Source organism: Hypanus sabinus, chromosome 3 (genome assembly GCF_030144855.1).
Source record: "Hypanus sabinus isolate sHypSab1 chromosome 3, sHypSab1.hap1, whole genome shotgun sequence".
Classification (NCBI taxonomy): Eukaryota; Metazoa; Chordata; class Chondrichthyes; order Myliobatiformes; family Dasyatidae; genus Hypanus; species Hypanus sabinus.
In genome coordinates this window covers 140587492-140608969 of record NC_082708.1, presented here as the reverse complement: position 1 = coordinate 140608969, position 21478 = coordinate 140587492, and the positions used below count along the sequence as shown (strand labels likewise).

The following is a 21478-nucleotide window of genomic DNA, read 5'->3' as shown; positions in this document are numbered from 1 at the left end:
GCAGCAAAAGTGGGCAACTTGCTCTCTCCTATCCATTCCACAGCATAGATTCTCATATCCACGAGCTCCACTTTCCTGCTTGTTCCCCCTAATCTCAACTCTCAAAACAGACCCTCTGTTTTGCCAATTTACTATCGAAGCAATGTTAAAGCATATTACATATTGTCATGTTAAATTTCAGGTAGAAGTACTTTTTAAGATGCATTTACTTTGTGCAATGTGTTTGCAACTTGTTTTCATTGCTACTAACGCCACTTTTAATCCCCTAACATGTTATGGTGCAATTATTATACGCAGTGAATGGACTTGATTTTGCAGGAAGGACTACTAGGGCAATGCAGGAGGCTGCTGCTTAAGGTGGAGTGTGCATTGAGACATATCCGCGAGTCCGGGGACCCTGCGGTCGCCTTGGAAACCGAGCCCAGCACGCGAAAAAAAGGACACCGACCTGCGGGCGGGCCCCGGTCCTCGGGACCCCCGAATGCCACCCGGCCCAGGGACGACGCACTGCACCGGTAAAGCCCAGGCGTCAGCCGTATAAGCACGCACACTGTGCGCGATGCTGCCGACAGAATCACGTAGTACCAGCCCCCTAGGAGACCCGCCCGCAATAAACGGCGATGGCTGTAGAAGATTTAAAAAACCGCCGTACTGCCCAAAGCTGCTACCGCTTTAAGCCATCCGGAGGAGGAACACAAAACTCAAACTACGGTTCCGGGGACAGACCGTTGCGTTTGTTCACCTTTTTTTTCCAGTTGGGTTTGATATTTCATTTTTACAAGACGCAATTCTAAGTTACGAAGACGGATCATAGCGATTGTAAGTATTTTTAAAAGTTCGTGGACAGATCCTTGCGTGAGTTTTTGGCGCAAAACAACTGGAGATCAGATGAGTGCGGAGCCTTTTTCGGGCCCACCGTGATGATTGACTAAAGAGAGTGATGTATGGCTTCTGGCAAAAAGCGAAGATCAGCAACAGAGTCAATGCCCAGGGTGAGACAGAAACTACGAGCCCCTCTTCCATTCTGGGAAAGATCTTGGTCACCAAGTGCTAAGTCAGTGGTGTAAGTGTGGCCTGTACCCTGTCATTGCCTGCAGCATTACCTCTGCAGTAAAGTCGAGTCGAGTTGATTGTCAAATGCACTGATGTAGAGTGGCACAGTACTTTCAAAACCTTGCAGCATCATCACAAACACGTCGGTACAGCCATCATATAGAATATAAATTATACGTAAAATTATTCCATGCAGTGTAATTAAAGATGGCAAATGCAAGGCATTTCCCTGCTGCATCTACAGATTAGAAAGTTTTGTGTTACAAATCTCCAAAGAAAGGGCGCAATTATTTGTCCATAGTGGTTTATCTTCTATGGTTGGTTTTGTATATATGTACATTCAAAGTGTGCATAATCTGGGTTTGCAGAAACCAAATGCCACCTAACACCAAAGACTTATCTGTGCCCTGTTATGAAGGATAGGTTTGGCCTCGTGGTGGGATGTTTGTTTCAGCTGGATCATGTAGTATAGCCTGCCCTCAATGAAGAGTATATGCAAAAGAACATAATTGATCTTGTCAATCAGGTACAATGTCTTCAAGGCCCTGCCAAAAAGGAGTTGGTGCAGCATATTAGATGGTACTCAGAGCAGCCTGTCAAAGTCATTTAACAGGATGTTTAGTCACTAGAAATTTTAAACAAGCATCATGACTCCGCTTGGTTGCTTGAAGACTTTTTTGTGCTAGAACCTTTATGTAGCTTAAAGTTCAGTACTTCTACACGCTGCCATTGAGATTGTTGTGCTGGAGATTTCATCCTCAAAGGAACACTTGTCATGAAGATTGGTAAAGAAATGCAGTAATCTTTGTGTGGCGAAGTACAGCTCCAATCCTATAGTTAAGTTTGCTGACAATATCACTGCTGTTGGCTGAATCAAAGGTGGTAGTGAATCAGCATATTAGACCATAAGATAAAGGAGCAGAATTAGGCCATGTGGTCCATCGAATGTGCTCTGCAATCAATAATGGCTGATCCATTTCTTCTCTCTCCTCCCCAACCCTAGTTCCCGGCCTTCTCCCCGTAACCTTTGATGCCATGTCCACAAAAGAACCTATCAACCACCGCCTTAAATACACCCAACGACCTGGCCTCCACAGCTGCATGTGGCAACAGATTCCCCAAATTCACCACCCTCTGGTTTGAATGGGTGCCCCTCTATCCTGAGTCTGTGCCCTCTTGTCTTAGACTCTCTCACCATGGGAAACATCTTTTCCACATCTACTCTGTCTAGACCTTTCAACATTCAAAAGGTTTCAATGAGATCATCCTTCATCCTGCCAGCGAGTACTGATCCAGAGCCATTAAACATGATAACCCTTTCATTCCTGGAATCATCCTTGTGAACCTCCTTTGGATCTGCTCCAATGCCAGCACATCTTTTCTAAGATGAGGGGCCCAAAACTGTTTACAATACTCAGGGTGAGGCCTCACCAGTGCCTTATAAAGCCTCACCATCACATTGTTGCCCTTGTAATTGGAGGGAGATTGAAAATCTGGCTGAGTAGTACCACAACAACAGCCTCTTACTTAATGTCATTAAGACCAAGGAGCTGATTGCTATGTTGACTTCAGGGGAAGGAAACCAGAGATCCATGTGTTGATCTTTTGTCTACGGATTGTTGACCGTTCAATGGATCTAGGTTAGGAAACTCACTACGCAACTCATAATTAATCAAAGCTCACACTTTATTGTCTCTGTACAAAAAAGCAACGTAATTGTTGACCCTGGGCAAACAACTGACAACATGAATTCTGCTGTCCTCTGTAACAATACTCACTCAGACCACTTTTCCAATTGTTCACACTGAAACAGGGAATCTCCATTGGCCAGACCTGCCTCCTTCTTCCAGCCCCTGGTGTGAGGTTCTTCCTCATGATAGTGATTCTCCAAAGTTATTGCTGATAGTGCAATTGAAGTGTCCACTTTTATATTCATTCCTTATCAATTCAAATGTAGATTTCCAGTGTCTTTAGATACACATTACCTGGTTGACTCCCTACCAGCTTTTAATTGGCTCTGGTTCAAGGCTACAGCCTACATTGTTCTATGGTTTCTGCTGCCGTACCCTCCTCCCCAGCCTTGTGTAATTGTTCCTTTCAAATCTGACTGGTCCAAACTAGGTGACCCAGACACTAAGTGTAACGAGATTATAGACAAGAGAAAATCTGCAGATGCTGGAAATCCAAGCAAGACGCACAAAATATAGTGTGGCGGGGGGGGGGGGGGGGGGAGAGGAGTCAGCAGGCAAGGTAGCATCAATGGAAAAGAATACAGTCAGCATTTCAGGCCGAGACACTTCAGCAGGACTGGGGAAAGAAACAGATGAGGGAGAAACACAAGGTGATAGGTGAAACTGGGAGGGGGAGAAGTGAAGTAAAAAGCTAGGAAGTTGATGGTGAAAGAGATACAGAGCTGGAGAAGGGAGAATCTAATAGGAGAGGACAGAAGGCAATGGAAGAAAGAAAAGGGGGGAGGAGCACCAGAGGGAGGCAAGGAGAGAAGGAAGTTCGAGAATCAATGTTCATGCCAACAGGTTGGAGGCTACCTAGATGGAATATAAGGTTCTTCCAACCTGAGTGTGGCCTCATTGCAACAATAGAGGAGGCCATGGATAGACATATGGGAATGGGAAGCGGAATTAAAATGGGTGGCCACTGCAAGATCCCGCTTTTTCTGGCGAATGGAGCATAACTGCTCAGTGAAGCAGTCACCCAATCTACGTTGGGTTTCACCAATGTACAGGAGGCCACACCAAGAGCACCAATCCCAGTGTGTGACCCGAACAAGATTACTGATTGCTTCTTCAGTAGGTCTGTCACTTGTTTACACAATGAATAGCTACTTGTCTGAGAATGGTCTCAGGTCTATCAGGTCATTACTTGAAGCTCCTTGGGTCCACAGTCAATTGCTCTGGTTAGATTATCCCAGAGCAAGAATGAATTCTGAGTCCACAAGATGGGAGGTGGGGGGGGGGGGGGGAACTGCAAGGACAATCACAAAATGGGCATCTTCATCCCACTGTCCTTGACACATTTGAATTTGACATTTTCTTCCATATTTCAAATCTGCCTTGGCCAAAATCTTCCCCCTTTTGATTCACAGAAAATTCTGGGGACCACACTACTGTTTAAGTGTCTGAGTCAATATAGCACAAAAGGAATACCAGCATTCATCACCACACCAAATAATATGGATAAAGATACAAAAATATTATCAGTACAAAAAGCATGAAGAAACATGATAAAAATATATCCAATTCCATTTATCAAGGTATTTAACAGCAATAAATAACACTTAAACACAACATCATGGTATGAAGACAAAATCACCAAAAAGAGATTTAGAATGACTAATGCAAACACATGAGTTATTAAAGTTACCATAATAAAACACTGGAAAATACATTGGATAACCATTATAACAAAGAACAAAACAATAATAGTGTGAAGAAATGCACATCCAAGGATGTACATTAACGCTTAAACCCCAGTTCCAAACTTCACTCCAAAGGGGATGGATGCTGCAAAACATAATTAGCTAAACCCACATGATCTTCAATAGATTTGGATAATTCATTGTTTAATAATAGCTTAATTATATTCCATTCTGGTGTAAAATAAAAAATAGGAGGAAGCGCAGTAGGTACATATCTAAGTAGGTTCTCAGCAGTATCGTTGATAATATACCCATCTCCATTTGAATAGATGTTTTTACAAAAGGTTTGGGTTATACCTACCCAATCAAAACTAAGTCCTTCAAAACATTAAAAATCAAAAATTGGAACTTAAAGATCCTTCCTGCAATGCATGCTTGAAGTAGCAATGTAATTGTATCATCTACCAAGCAAATTTTAGGAATATCCTATTACTGACAAGTAAAATAAATAGAGAATAATCATAAAAAATAAGCCCACAGACTGTTAACCCATTCTTAACTAAATCCTCTAGATAAACCCAATATTCTCCTTTTAGTTTCTAAGAACCAAATTCACTCCCTTTGTAGATCTGAACCTCATCACACAATGAAGCACGAGCAATGGTTGGCACTGCTGTAGTTATGGTGTCAGTTGTTGTCATTCACACCATGAAGTAATGTATTTATGGACAATCTTAGAGATCCAGAACCACTGGGATTGAGTTACCTGGGGCACATGATAATCCATAATCTTGTTTTTGACTTGTGTCCACATCAGCAGCACTATTTAACTTTATTCAAAATAAAGTTGTCCTTTTTTACTGAAGCAGGACCTAAAAAGAAAACACGACTTCCAACAGTTAAACTAGCATTCCCATCTTTTCCCCAAATTACCATTATTCAACCATAAATATCAACAGAGATCGGTCTCATTTCCTTTAAGCAATCTTGTCTCAGTACTTCACAAGTACATTTGTAGTACATGCAGCATTCAATAGAGCCTTCATCCATTATGAGGCCACTCATCAGGAATATTCCAGCACCAATCATTTCTGAACAGGTGCACGTTCAAATTAACTCTGTGTTGTATACATTGATAGATTTCTTCCTTCCCTCATTCACAACACCTGTCCAGACTGCTGTCAAATGAGAAATCATTGGCATCTTAATTACAACACGGTTCCAAAATATTGATTTGTATCATGGCGTTGAAGTGTGTGGTTCTCCTTCGTTACTACATTTACTACTAGCTGAGACAATCTAAAAAAATCACATTCCCAATTGTGACATTACGATTTTTCAAAGGCATGGTTTCCATCCCTTGGTATAACTCATTGAGCCTACTACTATACAAAATGTCTGTCTCACCAATGCATATTGTAAGAAAAACTGATTACAGTATTCAGAGACAAAGTAGACAATGAAGAAATTTCGTAAGTGCTGATGACACAATTTGTAAGTTTTGTCTCATGACACAAGTTTTGTCCACATTGTGAACCTTTTCACTCTACTTGCCCCCTGAGTACAGTTAATAACAATCAAATGTCCTTTGGAAAAGACTTGGCTGTAACCACCCCAATAGCTACATCTTGAGTAAACCACTGCCCCACTTACGTACCTATGAGTGTTATCCCACAGAACTGTAATCTTACCATCCTGTACATGTGAGGAACCAGCTACAACGAAAATGAGTTTACTTTGTGTCTTTGTTCTCGGGTATTGGTTCCTGATTGTCTTCCATCTCCCCCTTTTTATTCTAATGCAATGCAAATGGTCCTTTGGATCATTTGCTATCAAATCGTAACCCTCCAGTACAATGAAGATTGTCTGCAAGTAAGGTAGAAACTTTAGTAACCTTTCCAACTACATGCCAACCCTGTAGTGCTGAGGATGACTAAGACACTTAAATTTGAACAGTTGGCAGTAACCGGATAAATGTGTGCTTTAAGATAGTAAAGGAATTAATGTCGAAATGCTCTTTGGACCAATCCAATATTTAAATTGAACTTCCATTTACAATATAAAATACTGAGGCTTCAAAAATATTTTCCAAGGAATCTGAAACTCAAAATCAATACATCAAAAGTCTTGAATAATATATTTTATGTTCTGTAAAATAAAGCAGTATTGTAAGTAAAACAACTTTTAGGATTGCTCCCCAAATACTCCAATTTTCCCAAAATTGTCAATTTCAAGTTCCCAATCTAACTATCCACTAATGAGCAATTTCCCTGAATGCCCATTTCCCTTTGAAATGCGGGCATCTTATATCCAGAATGGAGATGCACAAATTTCTATCTCAACCTAGATTACAGATAGCCAGTATGGAATCTGGGTTCTCCTAAAATCAATTCCATGGAAAACAAAGAAACACAAACCGAGAGCACAGACAAGACAAAATAACAGAATCCATGCTTGTACCTTCTGCAATAACTGTAAAACTCAGTACAAACAGTTGATTCCCACCATGAAAAACTTCTACACATTTTCAAAAGAACAAAAGAAAGCAAAAAAAAACTGCTTGGAGGGGGCCTCAACACATTAACAAATTAATACAACCTCTTACAACAGTTTTTGCACTATGAGACAGACATTTGCTCAGGTGATCTCACATATGACCACATATCACACAATTAAACGTACAAACCACTCATACTTTAAACCATTCCAGAAATTCTTTTGTTCCTGAAGGTTAAACCGTTGCCAAAATATTTGGTAACAATCCAACCAAACTGAGGAAATTTGTTACTCCAAGACTTTAAAACTGAGATGCTGTAAGCTTTTCATCATGCACAAGTAAACAAGATTCAACAGCCAACCACACATTAACCACAATTCCAACATATTTGGATCTTTCTATAACTCCCATCCTTGATCTGTGTTAGGATTCAGATTGAATGAACTGTTTGCTGTACAGAGCTGTGCCTAATGACCAGAGCTGAAACAGCAGATTAGAGTACAATACTGTACTGAGATGGTTGTCCCCATCAATGGCTTCCCTGATTGGGTGAAAGTGCACTCCAGGGCTGTGTTACTTTGCTCCTATAATCTCTTTCCTGGCTTCTACCTTGAATTGCATTTCTCCACACAATATCCTGTGTATTTTCTTGAAAGGAAAACATTTTAGATTGCTCTGGAGTATTCCTAAAGTTAAAATCTACCTCCCACACTTTCTTCTCCCATGCTCTAATCATTTTCCTGAGTACCCATGCCTTGGTATGTGTAGGGTCACTGGGATCAAACAGTTCCAACAGTCTGCTGCTCTCCTTAGTACTGTGTGATACCAAGGTCCTCAGCCAGTTATTATGCTACAGTTGGGTCAAATTTCACCTATCCCACGGAGGACCATAAACACTCAAGAAAATCTTGTCACAAATGCAGAGGGGGCTCTTCCTTCCACTGTGCAAAGCCTCCGCTGGGTCACCTCGATTAGCCCCTTTAGCTTATAATATAGATTCCTGCAAATCACCCAGTGTCCCCTGGCCTTGTGCTGTTCCTCCCATAGGGTTGAGAATAATATAGAAACATAGAAAACCTACAGCACAATACAGGTACTTCAACCTACAAAGCTGTGACGAACATGTGACAAAATTACCTAGGGTTACCATAGCCCTCTATTTTTCTGAGCTCCATGTACCTGTCCAGGAGTCTCTTAAAAGACCCTATCGTATCTGCCTCTACCACTGTCGCTGGCAGTCCATTTCACGCACTCACCACTCTCTGCGTAAAAAAATCTTACCCCTGATATCTCCTCTGTACCTACTTCCAAGCATCTTAAAACTGTGCCCTCTTGTGTTAGCCATTTCAGCCCTGGGAAAAAGCCTCTGACTATCCACACGATCAATGCCTCTCATCATCTTATACACTTCTATCAGGTCACCTCTCATCCTCCATCGCTCCAAGGAAAAAAGGCTGAGTTCACTCAACCTATTCTCATAAGGCATGCTCCCCAATCCAGGCAACATCCTTGTAAATCTCCTCTGCACCCTTTCTGTGGTTTCCACATTCTTCCTGTAGTGAGGTGACCAGACCTGAGCACAGTACTCCAAGTGGGGTCTGACCAGGGTCCGATATAGCTACAACATTACCTCTTGGCTCCTAAACTCAATCCCATGATTGATGAAGGCCAATGCACCGTATGCTTTCTTAACCTTGGACCCCAAGATCCCTCTGATCCTAACACTAAAGATAAACACAAAAGGGTTAACTTCCGTTGCTCTGCTTTATCTAAACTGTGCGGATGAGTGTGCGTCTACAAAGACTTACAGTACATTCCGAAACCAAAAGCCGTGGATGAACCAAGAGGTACATCATCTGCTGAAGGCCAGATCTGTGGCATTCATGTCTGGCGACCCAGGCCTGTTCCAGAAACCAGGTACGATTTGCAGAGGGCTATTTCAAGAGCGAAGAGACAATTTCAAACAAAGTTGGAGTCGACAACGGATACACGGCAATTCTGGCAGGGTTTGCAAGACATTACTTCCTACAAAGTGAAACCCAGTAGCATGAATGGCAATGATGCTTCACTACCAGATGAACTCAAAGCCTTCTATGCCCACTTTGAAAGGGAGAACACAACCGCAGCTGTGAAGATCCCTGCTGCACCTGATGACCCTGTAATCTCTGTCTCAGAGGCTGATAGTTGGCTATCTTTAAAGAGAGTGAACCCTCGCAAGGCGAAAGGTCCCGATGGAGTACCTGGTAAGGTTCTGAAAACCTGTGCCAACCAACTAGCAGGATTATTCAAGGACTTTTTCAACCTCTCACTGTTACAGGCAGAAGTTCCCACTTGCTTCAAAAAGGCAACAATAATACCAGTGCCTAAGAAGAATAATGTGAGCTGCCTTAATGACTATCACCTGGTAGCACTCACATCGAAAGTGATGAAATGCTTTGAGAGGGAGAAATGCTTTGCCATAAAGGGAGTACAGAGAAGGTTCACCAGATTGATTCCTGGGATGGCAGGACTTTCATATGAAGAAAGACTGGATCGACTAGGTTTATACTCACTGGAATTTAGAATATTGAAGGGGGAATCTTATTGAAATGTATAAAATTCTAAAGGGATTGGACAGGCTAGATGTGGGAAGATTGTTTCCGATGTTGTGGAAGTCCAGAACGAGGGGTCACAGTTTAAGGATAAAAGGGAAGCCTTTTAGGACCAAGATGAGGAAAAATTTCTTCACACAGAGAGTGGTGAATCTGTGGACTTCTCTGCCACAGGAAACTGTTGAGGCCGTTCATTGGCTATATTTAAGAGGAAGTTAGATATGGCCCTTGTGGCTAAACGGATCGGGGTATGGAGAGAAAGCAGGTACGGGGTTCTGAGTTGGATGATTAGCCATGATCATACTGAATGGCGGTGCAGGCTCGAAGGGCCGAATGGCCTACTCCTGCAACTATTTTCTATGTTTCCATGAGAGGTTGGTCATGACTGAACTATCTCAGCTAGGATCTGGACCCATTGCAATTTGCCTATCGCCACAATAGGTCAACGGCAGAGGCAATCTCAATGGCTCTCCACATAGCTTTAGACCACCTGGACAACACAAACACCTATGTCAGGATGCTGTTCATGGACTATAACTTAGCATATAATACCATCATTCCCACAATCCTGATTGAGAAGTTGCAGAACCGGGGCCTCTGTACCTCCCTCCACAATTGGATCCTTGACTTCCTAACCTGAAGCCCACAGTCTGTGCAGATTGGTGATAACATATCCTCCTCTCTGATGATCAACAGAGCACACCCCAGTGGTGCCCACTGCTCTACTCTCTGTATACACATGGCTATGTGGCGGGCATAGCTCAAATACCATCTATAAATTTGCTGACAATACAACCATTGTTTGTAGAATCTCAGATGGTGACGAAAGGGTGTGCATGAGTGAGATATGCCAACTAGAGGAGTGGTGCCGCAGCAACAACCTGGCACTCAATGTCAGTAAGACGAAAGAGCTGATTGTGGACTTCAGGAAGGGTAAGATGAAGGAACACATACCAATCCTCATAGAGGGATCAGAAGTGGAGAGATTGAGCAGTTTCAAGTTCCTGAGTGTCAAAATCTGAGCATCTAACCTGGTCCCAACGTATCAATGTAGTTATAAAGAAGGCAAGACAGTGGCTATACTTTATCAGGAGTTTGAAGAGATTTGGCATGTCAACAAATACACTCAGGAACTTCTGTACATGTACCATGGAGAGCATTCTGACAGGCTGCACCACAGTCTGGTATGGGGGAGGGGGGTTACTGCACAGGACCGATAGAAGCTGTAGAAGGTTGTAAATCTAGTCAGCTCCATCTTGGACACTCGCCTACAAAGTACCCAGAACATCTAAAGGGAGCATTATGTCAGAAAGGCAGCATCCATTATTAAGGACCTCCAGCACCCAGGGCATGCCCTTTTTTCATTGTTACCATCAGGTAGGAGGTACAGAAGTCTAAAGGCACACCCAATGATTCAGGAAAAGCTTCTTCCCTTCTGCCATCCGATTTGTAAATGGACATTGAACCCTTGGACACTACCTCACTTTTTTTTAATACACAGTATTTCTGTTTTCTGCACTATTTTTAATCTATTCACTATACATTTACTATAACTGGTTTACTTATTTACTATTATTTTTATTTTTTTCTATATTATGTATTGCTTTGAACTGCTGCTGCTAAGTTACCAAATTTCACGTCACATGCCAGTGATAATAAACCTGATTCCGATTTTGAATTATCCTGTGCAGTGGAATGCACTGGAAAGGTTTCTGAGGATTATCTCCCAGCCCACGCTTTGGTATATTCACAGCAATAGCACGAAATCAGGCCATATTGAAAGGGGTAGATTACTGTGTCACAACTAGTCCCTTGGTAGGCTGTTTCCCGGAGCTCTGTCACCACAGACACCACTGGGGCAGTGGGTGTTGAAGTTTACGCTCCTTTTTGGAAAAATCCATGGGGAGGAGGGCCACTTCCCCAATCATCTGCACTATTATAATGTTTCACCTCATACACTAAATTACTCCAGTCTGCATCACCATCATCGTCAGCCCTTGCGGCTAATGCACATAACACTCCTTTGCAGGCTGAGAGTTCACATTGCAGCTTTTGGATTTGTTTTAAACACTTGGTGTGATCAGCACTCCATTGGTTTTCATCTACCGATTTCTACACGATCTTCATAGCAGTCCATAAGTCCTGACACCCCCTTTACTATTTCTCTACTTTTGTACTCATGTTATTACATTCCTCTTCACATTTCTCCTTTCCTCGCATAACACGCTCACACTGATCCTGAAAATGACTCATGGATCAAATTTGCCCAACCCTGCTCCCTCAGAATTTCATTTTCTTTCCTCTCCCTCCTCAGCTGTTCCCTGTATTTAAACAATTCCTCTGGGAGTTTCTGTTTTTTTCTCTTCACTTCAATTAGATCTTCCCGCATATAACCCGTTACATCGGCATTTTTAATCTCTTGTAAATTATTTGGTTTATTTTCACTAACTGCTTTCCACAATGTATCCCCCAGGGTCCCTGACCCTCCACTCTCAATATTTCCTATCCACTCCTCACAATTGGGCCTTTTTCATAATATATAACTATGAAAGTAATCTCTCCAATCTTCTGAGCCTCCTGGGTTCTTTCCTTTTCCCATTTTAATATCCTAACTTTCTAGGTGGTTCAGTTCGAAACTAGGGTCCCAGACCACAATTTTTTATTGATCCCACTCAAGGATGCCAAAATATGTTAACTATTCATCAACAGAACTAGGTTAGTAAACTCATTACACAACTCATAATCAATCAAAACTCACACTTTCTTGTCTCTGCACAAACAACGACGTAACTATATTGACCCCAGGCCAAAAACATGAATTCTACTGTTCTCTTTGTACAGATACTCATTCAGGGCACTTTTCCAATTTATAACACCGAAATAGGGGATCTCCATAGGCCAGTTGATCGATCCTTTCTTCTGCCAGTCCCTGGCTTGGGGGTTCTTCTTCATGATGATGATTCTCCAGAGATAATGCTGAAGCCTTATGAGATAGTAGTCAGGCCACATTTCGAGTATTGGCAACAGTTTTGGGGCCCCATATCTCAGAAAGGATGTATTTTTATTGGATGGAATTCAGAGGAGGTTCACGAAGATGATTCTAGAAATGGAGGGTTTAACTATGAGGAGCGTTTGGCAGGTTTGGGCCTGTACTCTTTGGAATTTAGAAGAATGCATATGGATCTCATTAAAGCCACTGAATGCTGAAAGAACTAGAAGAAGTGGGTGTGGAGAGGATGTTTCCTCCGGTGGGGGTATCTAGAGCTAGAGGGCACAGCCTCAAAATTGAGAGGAGACCTTTTAGAACAAAAGTAAGATGGAATTGCTTTAGCCAAAATGTGGTGAATCTGTGGAATGCTCTGCCACACACTGTGGGAGAGGCCAAGTCCGTGGCTATATTTAAAGTGGAAGTTGATAGATTCCTGATTGGTTGAGGCATCAAGGGATACAGTGAGAGGGCAGGTATATGGAGTTGAATGGGATCCAGAATCAGCCATGATGTAATGGAGGAGAAGAGTCGATAGGCTGAATGGCCTAATTCTGCTCCTATGCCTTATGGTCTTATAGGGCAAAGTTGTAGTCAACAGGATGAGTTGCAATACAAAAGATAGACAAAATCAAAAAGGGTGAATACAGGACTGAAGGTGTATTTGAATGTGTAGTATGCAGAACAAGGTAGATGAACTTGCAGCATAGTTGCAGCTTGTCAAGTATAATGTAGGCATCACTGAATCATGGCTGAAAAGATTATAGCTGAGAGGTTAATGTCCAAGGATTCACATTGTATTGACAGGACAGGCAGGAAGGCAGAGGGAGCGGCGTTGCTCTAAAGGTAAAAAATTAAATCAAATCATTAGAAAGAGATGACACAGGATGGGAAGGTGTTGAATCATTGTGGATAGAGCTAAGAAACTGCAAGGGTAAAAAGATCTTGATGGGAGTTGTATACAGACTGCAAAACAGAAGTAAGGATATGGCTTACAAATTATAACGGGAGATGGAAATGCATGCCAAAAGGGCAATGTTACAATTGTCATGGGGGACTTTAATATGCAGGTAGATAGGGAAAATCAGGTTGGTGCTAGATTCCAGGAGGGGAAATTTCTAGAATGTCTGCAAGATGGTTTTTTAGAGCAGCTCGTGGATGAGCCCACTAGAGGATCAGCTATTCTGGATTGGGTGTTGTGTAATGAATCAGAATTGATTAGAGAGTTTAAGGTAAAAGAACCCTTAGGAGAAGTTATAATATGATCAAATATACTCTGAAATTTGAGAAGGAGAAGCTAAAGTCAGATGTATCAGTATTATAGTGGAGTAAAGGAAATTACAGAGGCATGAGAGAGGAGTTGGCCAGAATTGATTGGAAGAAAACACTGGAAGGGATGACAGTAGAGCAGCAATGGCTGGAATCTATGGAAGCAATTTGGAAGGCACTGCATTTATATATATCCTAAAGAGGAAGAAGTATTCTAAAGGAAAGATGACACAATGGTGGTCGACAAGAGAAGTCAAAACCAATATTAAAGCCAAAGAGGGCATATAATAGAGCAAAAATTAGTGGGAAATTAGAGGATTGGGAAGCTTTTAAAAACCATCAGAAGATAAATAATGAAGTCATTAAGGTAAAGATGGAATATGAAAGCAAACTTGCCAATAATATTAAAGAATATACCAAATGTTTCTTCAGATGTATAAAGTGTAAAAGAGAGGCTAAAGTGGACGTCTGACTGTTGGAAAACAATGCTGGGGAGGCAGAAATTGGGGACAATGAAATAATTTAATGAACTGTATAAGTATTTTGCATTAGTGTTCATGGTGGAAGACATCAGCAGTATAGTGGAAGTTCCAGATGTCGGGGTCATGAAGGTGGGAAGTTATCATTACAAGAGAGAAGGTTCTTGGGAAACTGAAAGGTCTGAAGGTAGATAAGTCACCTGGACCAGATGGTGTACACCCCAGATTTCTGAACGATGTGGCTGAAAAGAAAGTGGAGGCATTGGTAATGAAGTTTCAAGAATCACTAGAATCTGGAATGGTTCCAGAAGACTGGAAAATTGCAAATGTCACTCCTCTCTTCAAGAACAGAGAAAGACAGAAGAAAGGATGTTGGTGTCGATTATTAGGGTACTTGGAGGCACTTGAAAAAATAGGTCGTAGTCAACATGGTTTTCTTGAGGGAAAATCTTGCCTGACAAATCTGCTGGAATTCTTTGAAGAAATAACAAGCAGGATAGACAAAGGAGAATCAGTTGATGTTGTGTTCTTGGATTTTCAGAAGGCCTTTGACAAAATGCCACACATGTGGCTGCTTAACAAGCTACGAGTCCATGATATTACAGGATAGATTCTAACATGGGTGAAGCTGTGGTTGATTGGCAGGAGGCAAAGAGTGGGAATGAAGGGTTTTCTGGCTGGCTGCCCATGTCTAGTGGTGATCCACAGAGGTCTGTGTTGGGACTGATTCTTTTTAGGTTGTATGTCATAATTCAGATAATGGAATTGAAGGCATTGTTGCAAAGTTTGCAGTCAATATGAAGGTAGGTGGATGGGCAGGTTGAGAGGCAAAAAGACTTGAGAGTCCTTGTGCATGATTCACTAAATGTTAATTTGCAGAAGGCAAATGCAATGTTAGTATTTATTTCAAGAAGACTAGAATATAAAAGCAAGGATGTAATGTTGAGACTTTATAAAGAACTGGCGAGGCTGCACTTGGAGTATTGTTGGCTGTTTTGGGCCCCCTTACCTTAGAAAGGATGTGCTGAAACTGGAGAGGTTTCAAAGGAGTGACATATGAAGAATGTTCGATAGCTCTGGGCTGGTATTGGTTGGAATTCAGAAGAATGAGGGGTGGCCTCATTGAAACCTATCAAATGGTGGAAGGCCTCGAAAGAGCAGGTATCCCATTTTGAGAGAATCTAGAACCTGAGGACTCAGCCTCAGAATAGAATGAAGATGAGAAGAGATTTCTTTAGCTAGACAGTGGTGCCTTTGCCATAGGCACCTTTGGAGACCAAATCTTTACGTATTTTTAAGTCAGAGGTTGATAGATTCTTGATTGGTCAGGGCATGACGGAAGAAGACAGGAGATTGGGGCTGAGAGGAAAATTGGATTAGTCATGAATATTAACGGTGGAGAAAGGGAAATGCTGTTCCTTGAGGGTGGAGGACATCTCTAATGTTCTGGAGAGGAAATCCTCATCCTAAGAACAGATGTGGTGGAGACAAAGGAACTAAGAACAGGGAAAGGCATTTTTACAGGTGACCAGGTGGGAAGAAGTATAGTCAAGATAGGGGTGAGGGTCAGTAGTTTTATAAAATATATTGGTAGACAATTTGTCTCCAGAGATAGAGACAGAGAGATCGAGAAAGGGGAGAGGGGTGTCAGAAATGGACCAAGTGAACTTAAGGGTAGGGTGGAATTTGGAGGCAAAGCTGATAAAATTGATGAGCTTAGCATTGGTGCATGAAGCAGAACCAATGCACTTGTCAATGCAGCGCCCAAAGTGTTGGGGAGACTTACCAGTGAAGGCTTGTTCCACATGGCCGACGAAAAGACAGACACAGCTGGGACCATTTCTTGGTCAGAATTATGTATTTAGATCAGATCTTAAAGAAATATCCTATCATGCAAAAATTTGCTTTACTTACATAGTACAACATCTACTTTCCAAATACATTTTTGAATGAAAAGTATATTTCTGTTCAAGATGGTGACAAGTTGTGATGTCCATTGAGGTTAGGGCTCATACTTAGTTGTTTTTTAAGCTCATAGTGATGGTTTTGGGAACAGCACAGGCAGTTAGGGGTTGTGTTAGGAACAGAGTACAGGGGGAGTTAGAGGTCAGGAACAGTAAATGAAGATTCAGGTGCAAGAGTCAGTGGTGGAATACTCCCAAGTCAAAGGCCAGTGATCCCCTGGTACAGATGTACATCCCCAGGTTGTACATACTCCCAGACTTTATCAGCTTTGCCTCCAAATTCCACCCTACCCTTAAGTTCACTTGGTCCATTTCTGACACCTCTCTCCCCTTTCTCTATCTCTGGAGACAAATTGTCTACCAATATCTTTTATAAAACTACTGACTCTCACCCCTATCTTGACTATACTTCTTCCCACCTGGTCACCTGTAAAAATGCCTTTCCCTGTTCTTAGCTCCTTTGTCTCCACCACATCTGTTCTCAGGATGAGGTTTTCCTCTCCAGAACATTAGAGATGTACTCCACCCTCAAGGAACAGCATTTCCCTTTCTCCACCATTAATATTGCTCTCACCCACATCTCCTCCGTTTCCTGGACATCTGCCTTCACCCCATCTTCCTGCAATTTTAATAGGGATAGAGTCCTTTTTGTCCTTACCAATCATGTTATTCTCTATTACTGGCACCGTTTTTAATGAGAGCCTACCACCAAACACTTCCTTACCTCTCCTCCCACTCTCAGCCTTCCACAGGGATAGCACTCTCTGTGATTCCCTTATCCATTCGATTGTCCCTACTAATCTCCCTGACATTTACCCCTGCAAGCAAGAGTGCTTCACCTGCCCATTCACCTCTTCTTTCACCTCCATTCAAGGCCCTATACAGTCCTCCCAAGTGAGGCAACACTTCACCTGCAAGTCTTTTGGGATTGTCTCCTGCATCTGGTGCTCCTGATACAGTCTGCTCTACATCGAGCAGACCTGATGTAAATTAGAGGACCCCTTTATCGAGCAACCTTTCTGGCCAACCATTTTAATTTCAATCCCCATTCCCGTTCTGACACACCGATCAATGGCCTCCTCTTTTGTCACAATGAGGCCACACTCAGGTTGGAGGAGCAACACCTCATTTTCTGTCTGCGTAGCCTCCAACCTGATGTTTTCCGTGGAGTGGATGTTTCCTATAGTTGGGAATTCTAGGACCAGAGGGCTCAGCTTCAGAAAAGATGGATGCCGATTTAGAATTGAGATGATAAGGAATTTCTTTAGCCAGAGGCTAGTGAACCTGTGGAATTCATTGCTACAGACATCTGTGTAGGCCAAGCCATTTGATATATTTAAATCAGAGGTTAATAGGTTCTTGATTAGTCAGGGTGTCAAAGATTACGGAAAGAAAGCACGAGAATGGAGTTGAGAAGGATAACAAATCAGCCATGTTAGAATGGCAGGGCAGACTCGATGGGCTGAATAGTCTTTTTCTGCTCTTAGGGCTTATGGTCTGATGGTATGAACATCAATTTGTCTAACTTTTGGTAATTTCTCCCGCTCCCTGTTCCCTCTTCTATCATTCCCCATTCCGGCTTACCCACTTGCCTCTTTTTTTCTCATCTGCCTATCACCTCCTCCTTCCCTTTATCCCATGGTCCACTCTCTTATATCAGATTCCTTCTTCTTCAGCCCTTTACCCTTTTCACCTATCACCTTCCTGCTTCTCACTTCTTCCCCCCGCCCTCATCCACCTATCATCTATCTAGCTTATACACTTTCCTGTCTCCCACATTCTTACTCTGGCTTCTTACCCCTTCTTTTCCAGTCTTGATGAAGGGTCTCAGCCTAAAATATCCATTGCTTATTCCTTTCCATAGGTACTACCTGATCTGCTGAGTTCTTCCAGCATCCTGAGTGTGTTGCTCAACTTTTAGCACATTATTTAAATTTGAATAACACAAAGTTCAAAGTAAATTTATTTTCAAAGTACATAAATATCTCCATATAAAGTTTCATTGTCTTGAAGGCGTACTCAGCTAAATCCATAGAATATGGATCTGTGTTGTCATTGCAGAGAGTCCAGAGGAGGTTCACGAGGATGATTCCAGGAATGAAGGGGTTAGCATGATGAGCGTTTGGCAGCTTTGGGCTTGTACTCACTGGAATTTAGAAGAATGCGGGCATCTCTTTGAAATCTACCGAAAGTTGAAAGGACTAGACCGGGTGGATGTGGAGAGGATGTTTCCTATGGTGGGGGTATCCAGAACCTGAGGGCATAGCCTCAAGATTAAGGGATGGTCCTTTAGAACAGAGGTAAGGAGGAATATTCTTAGCCAGAGAGTAATAAATCTGTGGAAGGCTGTGCCACAGACTGGGGTGGAGGCCAAGTCCATGGGTATATTTAAGGGAGAAGTTGATTGTTTCCTGATCAGTCAGGGCTTCAAAGGACATGGCAAAAAAGCAGGTGTATGGAGTTGAGTGGGATCCGATATTAGCCTTGATGGAATGGCAGAGCAAACTCGATGGGCTGAATGGCCTAATTTTGCTTCTGTGTCTTCCGGACTTATGGTCTAATAATAACATTAACAGAATCAATGAAAGAACAGAACAACTTGAGCACTCAACTAGTGTGAAAAGGACAACACAGTGCAAATACAAAAATAAAGAAATAATAATAATAATAATAATAATAATAATAATAATAAATAAATAAGTGAGAACGTGAGATAAAGAGTCCTTGAAAGTGAGTCCATAGGTTATAGATATATTTCAATGATGGATCAAGTGAAATTGAATGAAGTTATCCTCTTTGGTTTAAGAGCTAAGGGGTAATAACTGTTACTGAACCTGTTGCTGTGAGTCCTGAGGCTCTTGTCAACATGTACAAACAAGCTGGAGGAACTCAGCAGGTCAGGCAGCATCCGTGGAAACGAGCAGTCAACATTTTGGGCCAAGACCCTTCGTCAGGACTTCATCTTGTACCTTCTTCCTGATGGCAGCAACGAGAAGAGGTGGTGGGGTCCCAGGTGATGGATGTTGCTTTCTTATGACGTGTTACATGCAGATGTGCTCAACGGTGAGGAGGCCTTTACCAGTGATGGACTGAGCCATATCCACTACTTTTTATATTCAAGGGCCTTGGTGTTTCCATACCAGGCTGTGATGCAGCAAGTCAATATACTCTCCACTGCATATTTATAGAAGTTTGTCAAGAGTTTTAGATGTTATGTCAAATCTTCACGAACTCCTAAAGAAGCAGAGGTGTTGGCATGCTTTCTTCAGAATTGTACTTATTTGCTGGGCCCAGATCAGGTCTCTGAAATAATAACAATGAAGAACTTAAGATTACTGTCCCTCTCCACCTCTGATCCTCTGATGAGGACTGGCTAATGGACACTAAAACATCTGCAGATGCTGGGAATCCAAAGCAATGCACACAAGATGCTAGAGGAGCTCAGCAGACCAGGCAGCATCTATGGGAAAGAGTAAACAGTCAGTGTTTCTGGCCAAGACCCTTCATCCTTATAGTTTTTTCCATAGATGCAGCTTGGCCTGCTGAATTCCTCCAGCATTTTGTGTGTGTTGCTTTGGTTCATAGACCTGTGGTTTCCTCCACCTGAAGTCAATAGTCAGCGCCTTGGTCTTGCTGACATTGAGTAAATTGTTGTTGTGGTAGCACCACTCAGTCAGATTTTCACCACACAGTGCTGTCATCAGCAAACTTGAATCTGGCATTGGGGCCGTGGTTAGCTACACAGTCATAAGTGTAAAGTGGGTACAGCAGGGGCTAAGCACACAACCTTGTGGTGCACCTGAGCGATAGAGATCATGGAGGAGATGCTGTTGCCAATCCGAACTGGCTGGGGTCTGCGAGTGAGGAAATTGAGGATCCACTTGCTCAAGAAGGTATTGAGGCTAAAGTCTTGGAGTTTATAGATTAGTTTTGTGGAGATGATGATAATAATCTTAAATAAAATATGTGCTTATTTATATAACGTATCCATGTTGACTAGGAATGAGTATGCACCTTATTAGATCAATGACTAAGTAACTTTATCAGAAATCCACATTCTATTTACTAGAATTTACTGGGCAGGAGCAAAAATGTGTGAACAGGTTAATGTATGAAGTATTTCACGTCATTTTCTAATACAATGTAAAGGTGAAATTAATGATAGTTGCACTGGATTATTTGATTAATAGGAAATTTAGTTACATAAAGTTACTATTTACTGAAGTTTTGGATTAGTTCTTGAAGGTGAAAAAATGAATGCATATGGAAAGAAGCAATGGAGATGAACAAATTGGACTGTTCTTGTGCAGGTTGTGAAGTGTTATTCAAGGTTACTTTTTCTTGGTGCTGCCTTAGTTAAGTGACCAGTCATTACAAGCACAAGGTTTATTTTGTGTTCAATAATGGCTTTAAATTAATTGAGAAACAATAAAATTATAATGCGGTATATTCATTTTGTGAATTTTACATTTTTAGATTTTGTTCACAGCAAAGAATTAAGTTTAATGTGTAAAATTACAATTAAAAAATATGCCATCCAATGGCTGAATTTTAACAGGCCAGGATTAAATATTTGAATCTACTTGCATTTTTTGTGCCCTATTAAAAAGTACCAAATATGGTCTTCAGTTAAATCCAGGTCTGAGTGCAGGTAGGAGAAGGCAGTGGAACATAATTCTGCTGTTTATGAATAGCTATAAACACAGCTACCCTGCTGCATGAAAGGACTATTCAAATTGCAAGTGAATTTCATATTCCAATATCTAAGGTAAGAACAGGTTCAGCACAGCTTTGTGGGCCGAAGGGCCTGTATTGTGCTGTAGGTTTTCTATGTTTCTATCTATTTCCACCATAGGAACAATAAACTCACCATAATTCCAGAACATAAACCAGTTCAGGACAAAGCATAATGTTGGAACTAAAAATAATGTAAATTACCAAACAAAGTACAGATGAATAGCTGAATTCAGATTCTCAAGTTCAATCTTGTTTTGACCTCATTTACCCCATTTGGAATATTGGACCATATTTCCTCTTTGCTGCCGTAGAACAAAGTCCAAAGTTCAAGTTTAATTGTCATTTAGCCATGAACTCCCATGAATACAAACAAACCAATATGTATTTACTCCAGAGTGAATGTGCAAAACACAATACCATGTATGGCACATATAAGATATCAGTGAATTACAGTCACACAAAAAAAATAGTCCAAGACCCTGAATCCCATGAATGTTAAACAGTATGCAGTCGAATGCAATACAAC

General features: G+C 41.7%; 2 protein-coding genes across 12 annotated transcripts in view; one reads left to right on the top strand and one right to left on the bottom strand.

Moving 5' to 3' along the window:
- The window catches only part of sclt1 (sodium channel and clathrin linker 1), a 94572-nt gene extending 93994 nt beyond the window's left edge, over positions 1-578 (bottom strand). For all 3 annotated transcript variants that reach the window (XR_009511320.1, XM_059965233.1, XM_059965234.1), the window contains exon 1: positions 449-578. The gene's annotated coding sequence lies outside the window, so the exon portion shown is untranslated. The remainder of the gene's footprint in view (positions 1-448) is intronic.
- A 67-nt stretch (positions 579-645) lies between these two features.
- The window catches only part of c3h4orf33 (chromosome 3 C4orf33 homolog), a 62489-nt gene continuing 41656 nt past the window's right edge, over positions 646-21478 (top strand). For 7 of the 9 annotated variants that reach the window (XR_009511324.1, XR_009511325.1, XR_009511322.1 and 4 more), the window contains exon 1: positions 826-992. Coding sequence is in view for 2 of the 9 variants with exons in the window: in XM_059965235.1 (XP_059821218.1) it covers positions 945-992 (48 nt within the window). In the remaining 7 variants the exon portion in view is untranslated. The other 2 variants (XM_059965238.1, XM_059965239.1) reach the window with 2 other exon arrangements.